We start from the raw sequence: 12,637 nt of genomic DNA on the forward strand, positions 1-12,637 counted from the left end.
TTACACACTGTTCTGTTTCATTTTTTGCTCGTTGGTCTCCTGCTGTGCAGCACACATCAGTGTGTTTGACTGCGGGAGACCAACAAGCGCCGACTCTGTGTCAGCAGCGTACGCTGGTAACCAGGGTAAATATCAGGTAACTAAGCAAAGCGCTTTGCTTGGTTACCTGATATTTACCCTGGTTACCAGCATACACCGCTTAGCACTGGCTCCCTGCACACGTAGCCAGGGTAAATATCGGGTAACTAAGCAAAGCGCTTCGCTTAGTAACCCGATCTGTACCCTAGCTACGTATACAGGGAGCCAGCGCTGGTAGCCTGTAAGCGGTGTACGCTGGTAACCAGGGTAAATATCGGGTAACCAAGCAAAGCACTTTCCTTAGTTACCCGATATTTAACCTGGTTACTAAGCGCAGCATCGTTCCACGAGTCGCTGGTCGCTGGTGAGATCTGCCTGATTGACAGCTCACCAGCAACCCTGTAGTGACGCACCCCGATCCTGACCAGGTCGTATCGTGGTCGGAATCGCTGGTACGTCGTTTAGTGTGACGGTACCCTAAGAGTTGAAGGTTTTATCATCCATGTCCCTTGTAATCTGTAGTCCTCTGACTAACCTAAGGGCTTATTCACATGCCCTTTCCGCTTGTCCTGGTCAGCTCCTGTTTTTTTGCGTACCTACGGAAAGGACCATCTTTGCAATGTCTTTTGCGTAGGATCGGATAGTACACGGAAGAACTTCTGTATGCATCCGATCCTACAAAAAAGCACACCGGATGCCGTATGTCCGCTCCGTTATTATGGAACATGTCCTATTCGGTTCCGAAATAACGGACCGTGACTCAATACAAGTCAATAGGCCCACAAAATCCCCGGAAGCCGCACAGAAGCACTTCCGTGTGACCTCCGTCGGGTGCCCATGCAGTCTTTGTCTCGCTCCAGCCCCACGGCTGCTCGCACTGCAGTGTGTCAGTGTCTGCCCGCACTGCAGTATCAGCAGCTTCTCACATTGCAGTGCGGGCAGCCGCGGGGATGAGTAGCGCTGCTGTCAGGAGGTTAGATGAGGTCATTACCTGCTGTGACGATCTCCTGCTCTCCTGACGTCAGCGCTGTCACTGGCTTCTATGCCCGTCTCCCGGGCGCCCCGAGACTGTCACTAGCGGTGACGTCACGGGCTCTCGCAATACTGCTGAGAACGCGGCGGGCATAGAAGTCAGTGACAGTGCTGACGTCAGGAGAGTAGGAGATCGTCACAGCAGGTAATGATCTCATCTAACCTCCTGACAGCAGCGCTCGTCATCCCCTGCAGTGACCTGAGCTGACCTATTGATGTTAGCTCAGGTCACTGCACAGCTCTCCCAGCCAATGGTGAACATTCTGTTCTTCATTGACTGGGACAGTGACTATGGTATAGATCGTCGTGAGACCCCCTTATTGGATTACGCCGGACCCGGATTTGATTGTTCTTTTCAATAAATTGGTGAAAGAGGGAATGTTTTGGGGAGTGTTTTTTCAAATAAAACTTTTTGTCTTTTTTTTTTTTTTTTTTTTTATTACTGACTGGTTTTGTGTTGTCAGGTATCTGATAGAAGCGTGACATCACTAACCCCAAGGCTTGATGCCAGGTGACATTGCACATCTGGCATCAACCCCATATATTACCCCGTTTGCCACCGCATCAGGGCAACGGGATGAGTTGGGGCGAAGCGCCAGGATTGGCACATCTAATGGATGCGCCACTTCTGGGGCGGCTGTAGCCTGCTATTTTTAGGCTGGGGAGTGTCCAATAACAGTGGACCTCCCTAGTCTGAGAATACCAGACCCTAGCTTGTCCGCTTTACCTTGGCTGGTGATCCAATTTGGGGGGGACCCCGTGTTTTTTGTTTTAAATTATTTATTTAATTTAAAATAACAGCGTGGGGTGCCCTCTGTTTTGGATTACCAACCAAGGTGCAGCTGCCAGGGGGTGGGACATTATATAGGTCTTTCTTTATCTATCTGTCTATCTATTCATTCATCCATCCCGCTCTGTCTCTATATCTATCTATATCCATCTCTATATCTACTTATCTATTTATCTTTCTTGCTGCTTCCGTGATTTGCGGTCCGCAAAAAAACGGAAGGTACACGGATGACATACTGAACGGAACGGATGTCACACGGATGCCACTCAGATGCATCCATAAAAAACGGACCTTTTTTTGCGGCCCGCAAAAACGGAACGGTCATGTCAATGTAGCCTAAGGCTGTGAATTTTAGAGTCGGAGTATAGCTTTGAAAGGATATATATATAAATAACTACCTCTCAGCTTTTTTTTTATTTTTTCTTTATTTTGTACTTAAACAACATGCTTTGGAATGAAAATAATAATTTTTGCAACAGGGTGTCATTAACATTTTCGCACCATTAATTAATCTCATTCTGCAGCCACCAATGTTCAGAGAAACAAACTCAGTCAGAAGGATCTGATGAGTTTTTTGTAAGTCTTTTATCTGTGTTTTGCAGAGCTCCTCTCTGCTGATTTATGACCACGAAAGACATCAAAGGAGATCTTTGAACTTCCATGCGATTATTAAATCAGCTGATAGGAGCCAAAGAAATGACAGATTAGGGTACGTGCCGACGATCAGGAATAGCGCTGCGGAATGTGTTGGCACTATAGAAATAAAGATTACTATTGTTATTATGGAAGTGTTTTGAACGCTGCATGTTTTCGCTGCCTCCAAACCACTGCATGGTACAATACAAGCACAGTGAGTGGGATTTATCGAAATCTCCTGCCCATTGTGCTTCTTTTATCTGCAACGTAAACTGACCTGTGGTGCGGCTTTCCGAGGTGCAGCATTTCAATTCATGCTGCGGAGACCCGAATGTTCTCAGCTGGAGAGCACAGCGAAAATCGGCAGCAGCCAGAACCCTGATCATGGGCACGGACCGCTGCATTCTCCTATGGAGAGCACTCATGTCTTTGCAAGAGAAAGCACGCTACGTCTAGAACATAGCATGTGCGGATCATGGGCATGTACCCTAAGGCTATGTCCACACGCTGCAGATTTGGTGCAGAAATTTTCTGCACCAGATCTGCACACTGTGGCAAAAAAAACCCTCAAAAAAAAAAAAAAACGCAGCAAAACCAGATGCAAATTTGACACTGTTTTGGTGCAGTTTTTGGTGCGTTTCTTGGGCCATCACGAAAGTCAATGAATTGAAGTCAATAGGTGAAAAAAATGCTGCTAAACCTGACTACTAATTGACATGCTGCAGATTTTTTTTCTGCATCAAAACTGCACGAAAAAAAAGACCCTGCATTGTGTGCACAGCAAATCTAAAATTCCATAGACTTTGCTGGCTTCAGGAGAGGCATGCAGATTTTGATGCAGATTTAAAAAAAAAAACAAAAGAAAAAAAAACTGCGTAAAAAAAAATGCACAGGGCCTAAGATTTGCAAGCTCTGTCAAAAAGAGCTCACTGATGGATTTTAGATGACTCCTTCTGCAGCTTGCAATAAACAGTGCAGCAGACATTAGAGAAGTTATTTTTTTTTAATGAAACACAATTGCAAAAATGATTTTGCCCAACATACATTGTTAAGCAAAATACACAACAACATGCTTTTAAATAATAATCATAAAAAAGGGTTCTATATCCTTAGCAGAGCTTCCTTAGCATGGAGCCCACACAGATTCCCTCCGGCCTGACAGGAGCTGTTACCGAGGCTGCATTACACATCAATCATCTATACTGTCTGCGGACACTTTGTATTGGGACCAGGAGCGCGCTGTGATCACCCAGATTTATGCCTCTTCCGTTTGGCTTTAGTGGTTATTTAAGGTATACGGTCCCATAGTTTCAGTGAAGCTGAATGACCGTAATAATTTTTGGTCCCAGATATGAGCACATAAAAGCCGGTTGTAAAACAAAGAAATATGTATCATTTTGCTGCCTTTTAATAGTAAGGAAAAATGCTGAGGAAAAAATGTGAACAGGCATGTCCGCAAATATGGAGTGTGACTGACATGAGGATGTACCCACACCTCATCCATCAGAGAAGGTCCGATGTCTGATGTCATAAATGTCCATGGCTGACCCTAGAGCCTAGGAAGGGTTTCATTTGTGTGACACAGAACATAATGGAGGCAATTATAAGCCCAGCAGGCTAGTGTAAGATGCACTACATTAGGAGGAGGCTATGCAATGCGTGCACCAGAAAATCAGACGCCCGTCAGCCGTAAGACAGCGTAGATTTGTGCTATAGTTTACACACCAAACCTCTGTCCACTATTTTGAGAAGTGTCGTGAGCGACTGAGAAAGTCAGTCTCGCATTATGGCATCCATATGGTCTGTGCCATGATCTGCGACTTTTTTAACTCTAGAAAGTTATTAAATCTACCACAGTAAGAAATTTCTTTCAAAATGTTTAGCATAAAAAAAATCACATAAGTTGCAGAAATCTGGGGCCTGAAATTTGTGGCTGCCAAGTGTCATTTGTTTTGGAAGGGGATTGACCTACATAACATTAAAGAAGTGGTTCACCCATATTTATTATTGGCCACATCGATATTATGTTGAGAAACAAGGTTTCTCTCAAATACCTTGTGTTGCTCTTCCCCATCGCTCCGTGACCTCGGGGATCTGGTGATGTCACGTCAACTTCCTGCTCACCTGACATCACCGAGGCCGGCCCCAGTCTCCATGATGATGATCCCAGCCCCATGGGATGAGTTTCAACATAATATCGATGTGGCCAATAATAAATATGGGTGAACCACCTCTTTAAATCCAGTCAGCCCATGTCCTGGGCAAAAGAACCCATTGCTGTCCCATCCCAAATTTTTTATTTTTTTTACCATAATTTAATTTTAAAGGACTTTGTTTTCTTCCCTGAAATTATTTAGAGAAGATATATTACTAGGTCTTATTTTATTCTTGCTGCTTCACGGAGTATGCGGTTTTTTTTCTACCCTTTTTAAGTGGTCCATATGCGTCTAGGGAGATGGACCTTTATATTTTATGGTAAATTTTATGGCTTTTACCTGTGGGCTTGGCTAACATAATAATTACAGCGATCAGCCTGATGACGCACCCCCAAGGAATACTGTATATCCGTCCCTATTGGTAAAGATCATGAAAATTAGCAACCAAATAGGCCCATACCTCTAGAATCGTATGGTGGATTTGAAAAAAGTAGAAAAAAATGGCTCTGGGTGAAGTTTAAATAAACTAAGCGTGAAAACTGAGTATTTTCTACCTGGTGACCATAAATACAGGGGCTTCTAAAGTAAAAAAAAAAAAAAAAAAAATTAGTTACTTTACCAATCCCTCTCCACTCCTCTTTCAACACTGCCAAGGTTCCCAGCCAGTCTCTGTACATCTTGTCCCAACCATGTAGCTAGGGATTAGCTGCAGGTAGTGCATTGGGAATGGAAGAGAAGTGTCTGGGGATCGGTAATGAGTATGAATTACTATTATTTTTTCTTTCAATATTTTAGAGCCCACTACATGGTTATTTTAAAAACTTTTTTTAAAGACCACTTTAAAGCAACCACTCCAGCATTTTTTTTTTTTTTTTTAGTGCTGGAATGGTTCTTTAAATCTAAGCCGCTGTCATATACTTGCCTTCTGGTCCCACGGCGCCATCTTATGACTGTAAAACTTGTAACTGGCTGGAACTCTGAAGTTATGTCACAATCTCCCAATACTAGTCTATAAGAGCCAGAACGAGGCTTTCATAGACTTGTATTGCGTTCTGACCTCCGGCGTGCTCCATGAAACATTGGCGCTGCCAGCAGGTCACAGAGACCGACTAGACCTGCAGCGATAGAAGATAAGGTTGGTGGAGAGTATCAGATGAGGGCTTCAATTTAAAGCACCACTCCAGCGGTACAATTTAAAAACGAACAAAAAAACCTCACTGAAGTGGTGCTTTAAGGATATGTGCACACAGCTTCTTTTTCAGGCGGATTCTGCTCTGGAAACTGCCTGAAGAAAAACATTCAAAAGAATGGACACATGCATTTCTATGTAAAAACGACTCTGTGCAGATATTCAGACATTTGATCGTCCTGTTAACTACATCAGGTTTCTAAAAAACCTCAAGTGGTCCAGAGAATTCACATGTCCATTCTTATGGTGTTTTCTGCTTGGAACACGCTCAGTACTTAAAAATGAGTTAATGGGAAAGCTGAAAAGACATAAGGAAGAGACTACGTTGTTTGGAGCGTTTTTCTATTAATTTTTTTTATAAAAACTCACCAGCACTATATTCATTGTTCAATAGAATGAAATAACAAAACAAGCAGAAAACAGCAATACAAAAAGATTTCACAATAACCATAGTAAAACCACCAATAGACACTTCAGGGAAGAAACGAGCCAGAATTTTCTTTAGTGTTTTCTACTTGAAAAACTCTGACGGTTTGTCCAAGTTTAAAAGATGTAATGTGCACGTTCCCTGATTATTCTTTTGGCTGCCAATTAGTGGTAGATTCCTTTAAAATAATGTAAGTGAATGACACTTCGGTGATAATAATCAGTAATGAGTGAATACTAAATATTCGGGGTATTCGTACCGAATACCTAGTACTATTCCAGTATTCGTCACAAATGGAACCCGAGCAGTTTTCTTGATTTCCCAGAATAATGCTCGGATTCCCCTTTGACTTGCATTAGGTTTGTTATTCGTGCTGAATACTGGACTAGTACTAGGTATTCGGTACAAATAACCCGAATATTTATTATTAGTGATGAGTGAATATTAATCACTTGGCTCTTCCACAAGACCTTTTTCTGTTTATGTTCACTTCTGATTGAATCAGTGTCATCCTGGTCCACAGCGCATTGTTTCTGGCACATGTGGGATTGAAATGGTTAATGGCGCATAAATTGTGCTCCCCGATTCCCTATTAGTGGTGACACACAAGCTGTAATGGCTTTTCACGTATACTTCTGGCCTTGTCTCACGTGTGTATTCACATAGAAAAGTCTTTTAGCATTCTGGTAAGTAGGGCATCAGTCTTGTGATCAGGTGAATTGTGGCCCAGTCACTGTTGTTCATGTTCACTCTTTAAATGGATTGTGTTGCCGTCATCCATCAAGCAGGTGATTTATTTCTCAGTTGAGTGTAAGTTACGGTGCACGCTCAGACTGGAAGAAGGACGGGCGTCTGTTCACAGACCGTGCCTGCCTCCTTCACATTCACTCTCCCGTAAGGAAATACGCTTGGGTCTGTAAAATAGTTCTTCTCATAATTATGGATACAAGGACAGAATGGTCCCTTGATAAATGCTTTGTCTAAATCTGAAAATTGTTGATGGTTTATTTAGTGGCAATTGCCCACGGACTGGTCGGAAGAAGTCGGGCTTAACCGTTATCTAAGTCCGGTTGGAGATGGTTTCGTCAAGGCGCTGGATGTCTCCTGATTCAAGTCATCCCAACTGTGTAATGACATGTCCTATGCCCTTAGTAAAGTCTTCTACGCGATCTGTATGTCATCAGTGAGCTAACCGGAGGACAAAAGTTACTGAATGAAGAGCCAATTTACCAAATCCAATTGTTGGTTTGGTTTTCACCATATTTTCAGCTGAGCCACTGAAATTGTTACAGCCAGTATTGGTTGTTCATAGGCACCATCATATAAGACAGATATGGCATATACCAGGCTGGCAGCTAATTAAGCCAAAAACCTGTTGCAAATTCCTAACGTTGTTTTTAGTAAGTGTATTTGATGCTTTTTCCTCCGTTGTTCGACATAAGGTCATGGTCAAGCAAAAAAGGGAGCATGGCTTGGAGGGAAAGGTGGGGTTGCTCAACCAGAAATGAGACATGGCTTACCAAAATTGCTCCACTTTTTTTGTATGGATCACTAGGGCAAAGTAAACCAAGGTTGTGTAAACTGAGACATAAGTGTCTAAAGCTGGGAGCTATATTTGGAGCAATTTCAAAGGGGTTGTCCAGTCTTGTGAGAGTCTGCAATCTATGTGACTGCAGACTTCCGAGTCCCTAAAGCATGCACACCGCACTCGGTCAGGGTTCTCTGGTGTTGCCTGTGTGATCAGGTAATCAGAAGACTTAAAAATGTATGCAAAATGATTTCTTGCAATCTGCCCCATTTTGCAGGTATCATCAGCTGTAGGATTCCCCTCCAGGCTCGATTTACTTTCTAGTTGCTATTGGATCTGTCCTGCTGTGGTTCCAGTGATCCCAGTTGATCATGCACAATGCAAGCTCTTAGTTGGCTCTGTTCTGCCTCCACCTTTGACATAGTGTATTCTACCTTTACAGTACACTCTATCCTTTCTACTATATCGCCCTCTACATAATTCTGCCAGCCCAATTTGATCGGCTGCCATCTACATCAGTATAGCTCAATACGTTTGTTTTTGCTCCCATTTTTCATGAGCTGAACTTGAAGATCTAAGATTTTTTTCCCTCAAATATTATTTACATATTTGTCTGTATCTGTGTTAGTGAGCCCTTCTCCTTTGCCGATGTAATCATCCACCTCACAGGTGTGACATATCAAGCTGCTGATTAGACAGCATGATTATTGCACAGGTGTGCCTTAGGCTGGCCATAATCAAAAGCCACTCTACAATGTGCAGTTTTATCACTCAGCACAATGCCACAGATGTCACACATTTTGAAAGAGCATGCAAGTGGCATGTTGGAGAGGTGTTCTCTTTATGGATGAATGGCGGTTTTCACTGCACAGGGCAGATGGTAGACTATGTGTATGCCATCATGTGGGTGAGCGGTTAGCTGATGTTAAGGTTGTGAACCGAGTGGTTCATGGTGGCGGTGGGGTTGTGGTTTGGGAAGGTGTATGTTATGGACAACCAACACTGGTGCATTTTATTAATGCCATTTTAAATACACAGAGATAATGTGGCGAGATCCTGTGTCCCATTGTTGCCCCGTTCATCCACGACCATCACCTCATGTTGTAGCATAGTAATGCACAGCCCCCTGTTGCAAGATTCTGTACGCAATTTGTGGAAGCTGAAAACATCCCAGTTTTTGCATGGATAGAAGACTCGCTGGACATGTCACCCATGGAGCATGTTTGGGATGCTCTGGATTGGTGTATACGACAACTTGTTTAAGTTCCTACCAATATCCAGCAACTTCTCACAGACATTCAAGAGGAGTGGATCAACATTCAACAGGCCACAATCAACCTGATCCGCTCTATGAAAAGGAGATGTGTTGCACTGCCTGAAACAAATCGTGGTCACACACACCAAATAGACTGTTTTTTTCGCCCCCCCCTCCAAGAAAAAGTCTTAGATCTTCGAGTTCAGCTCATGAAAATGAGAGCAAAAACAAGTGTTATGTTTATATTTTTGTTTAGTGTAATAACTCTGCTCCACATAGCTGACCTGAGCAGTGCTGAGCTGTGTTTGATGCCTTTAACAGACACCTCAGTGGTGTGAAACTGAGAATGTTGCTCTGTTGATACATATCTCAAAAGATAATCCTCTGGCGCATGCATCAATAGTCAGCTAACAGAACCGTGACGTAAAAACACAAAGGCAGCTATAACAATCTATATGGCAGCGCATAAAATCGGACTGTCAGGGTTTTCTACAGGAGCATACAGTGCATAGAAGATTAGTGGATTCTACATTTAGCTGCATCCAGCACGGATATTTGGCACATCATAGAATGGTAGAGTTGGAAGGGACCTCAAGGGCCATTGTGTACAACTCCTTGCGAGTGCAGGTTTTCCTAAATAATCCCAACTATATGTATATCATCAAGCCAATGTAAGTTGTCATCTCTGAGAGGTGGGGGTAATCACTAATACACAGGAGGAGTGCGGAATCTGAAGCACTGTGGAGAAGCAGGATGCTGCTGGGAAATGTAGCTGTAGCAGTGTACACTGGAGAAACAGAGGGGCAAATAGAGTTGAAAAAAGACACAGCAGTACAAGAAAGAAATGTTATGTTAGGCTTAGTCTATATATTAACAAGTCTAATACCAATTTATTATCCCACTGTCTTTGTATTTTGTCCTGTGTATTAGAGAGGGGTTGTAAGTAAGACTCAGGCTGGAAATATGGAGCCCTATACAAATTGACTCTGGGAACTATTGCAGCCATTGCTTCTATATCAATGGATATTGATCTAATAGCGCTATATAGGCGAGTAAAATAAATTAATAAAAAGGATTTAGATCAGTTTATTGATAAACAACAATGCTTTAATGTTAGATTATATATAGAGTGACTGCTATCCCCAACAACCTATAAACCCACACTAGAACCAGTAATCCCATTTAATTCCACAGCGCTGCCTACTTTTATTTCACCTGCAGTGGTTTTATAAAAGGAAAAAAAAATATCCCCTCCACGTTGTGAGTGGGTAATGACCACCAGGTAATGACACCGCCACTTGAGCAGTTTAGAGGCTGACGACTGTAAACCTGCGCTGTGTGATGAATGCGTGAGGACACACGTAAGAATGCATTGCCCTCTATCTGTAGTGGTTAATCAGGGCTCGCTGGGCAGGTATAAATCACTTTCTTGCTGTGTATGTGAGCGGGCGCGGAGGATTCCCTGCTCCGGAGCTTATCACGGAGAGATTCATGATTGTAGGGTTCTTCGGCAGTGCATAGGGTAACATTACTCTGTTGCACTCGCTAAAGGTTATTTATGTTCTTCTGTTCATAGCCGTGCTTCCAATCTTTTATATGTGCGGTTTAAATACTGGATGAGGCTTTTACTAGCTGGCAGAGAACGTGTACTTTGTGCAAAGCGCCATCCATTTGCCCAGTTTATTATAGATACGCAGAGCTCTGACTTGTGTGTTTTTTATTATTTTTATTACCATTATTTTTTTCCCCTTGTTACTATTAATATTCTAGCTGATAGCAGGCGTAAGTGAATATGCAGAAGGTAATTCTTATTATTCTTCCCGAAATGAGCTGCTGAAATCCTCCATGGATGCGTGCCAGCTCGGGAACGTTTCACACACACACGACATTATCCTTTTCTGTAATTTTGCCTGTAATCCTGTACCGTTGTGTTTTCTTTTGTTGCTTTGGCAGAGCCTTGAAATCCAGCCAGCATTCCCTGTGCTCCATCATGATCGTGGACACCCCAGGCTTTCAGAACCCAGATCTGGTAAAACAGGGACGCGGCGCTACCTTCGAGGAGCTTTGTCACAACTATGCACAGGAGAGATTACAAGCCCTGTTCCATGAAAAGACTTTTGTGCAGGAACTTGAGCGATACAAAGAGGTATTGTCATCGCCTATGTGGCATCCACAGCACATACGTCCCAGTTTAGGCTCCTCCTATACTGGTTGCTATACTGTATACCAGACTAAAGGCCACATCTCACTAAGCGACATCGCTGCTGAGTCACGTTTTTTGTGACGCAACAGCGATCTTGCTAGCGATGTTGCTGTGTGTGACATCCAGCAACAACCTGGCCCCTGCTGTGAGGTCGCCGGTCGTTGCTGAGTGTCCTGGACCATTTTTTGGTCGTTGCTCTCCCGCTGTGAAGCACACATCGCTGTGTTTGACAGCGAGAGAGCAACGATCTGAATGTGCAGGGAGCCGGCTTCTGTGGACGCTGGTAACCAAGGTACACATCGGGTAACCAAGCAAAGGCTTTGCTTGGTTACCCGATATTTACCTTGGTTACCAGCATATCCGCAGCTTCTAGAAGCTGGCTCCCTGCTCCCTGCACACTTAGCCAAGGTACACATCGGGTAACTATAAGCAAAGTGCTTTGCTTAGTAACCCGATGTGTACTATGGTTACCAAGCACAGCGTCGTTACACGGGTCGCTGGAGGCTGATCTCTGATCGCTGTGGAGATCTGCCTGTTTGACAGCTCACCAGTGACCATGTAGCGATGCTCCAGCGATCCCTGCCAGGTCAGATCGCTGGTGGGAGTGCTGGAGCATCGCTAAGTGTGACTGTACCTTAAAGGTCATCCTAGTGCATATGACTTTGCATGGGGCTGATTTTATGTAATTTTCGCTTATGACACCCATCATGAAGATTGGATTTGACCTTCATGTAAATTCACACATTTTTTTTTTTTTTTTTGTGCTGTCAGATCACTGCGAATAGTTAACATAACCCGCAGCCTAACAACACAATCAAATAGTGTCGCATGGGATTTATTGTTTGCTTTACACAATGCTGCGCTCTAATCTTTCTTATTTACTTTCCTTTTTTTTTTCTCTTATATAATGGATGATGAATTGTACAAAGGTCACATTGGGGAAGATTTACGATTCAGAATGTGCCAGAATATTGGTGCCAACACATTTCTTCAGGGGGTTGTCCATTACCCGGACAAACCCTTTTTAAATGCTGTAGTCTACCATGTAAAATAAGACCGCTTCTACTCCCCTCTTGCAGCAGCAATGGTGGTGTTTGGCCTCCGGTGCTGTACTGTTCACAAGGCATAACAATTCGAAGACGTTAAGGGGCTGCTTTGCTCACACTACCCTTCGGTAAGACTTGGATGTCCGAGGGAGGTGTGAGCCAAACAGCCCATCAGCTGCAACTGATTGACTGCAGTGGTCACATGTTAGGGCAATGTCCTGTGAATTACAGGAGGCCCAGTTCCAAAAATTGCTATAGTAGTGCCTGGTGCAGGTGGTCAGTATAAGGCTATCTTCA

At 43.4% G+C, this 12,637-nt stretch overlaps 1 protein-coding gene across 1 annotated transcript in view; it reads left to right on the forward strand.

Moving 5' to 3' along the window:
- Positions 1 to 12,637, forward strand: part of MYO18A (myosin XVIIIA) — a 538,612-nt gene that overhangs the window by 233,921 nt on the left and 292,054 nt on the right. Inside the window, exon 19 of the mRNA XM_075333424.1 lies at positions 11,045 to 11,237. Within this exon, the coding sequence (XP_075189539.1) occupies positions 11,045 to 11,237 (193 nt within the window). The remainder of the gene's footprint in view (positions 1 to 11,044; positions 11,238 to 12,637) is intronic.

This window comes from Anomaloglossus baeobatrachus, chromosome 2 (assembly GCF_048569485.1).
Source record: "Anomaloglossus baeobatrachus isolate aAnoBae1 chromosome 2, aAnoBae1.hap1, whole genome shotgun sequence".
In the NCBI taxonomy this organism is placed as follows: Eukaryota; Metazoa; Chordata; class Amphibia; order Anura; family Aromobatidae; genus Anomaloglossus; species Anomaloglossus baeobatrachus.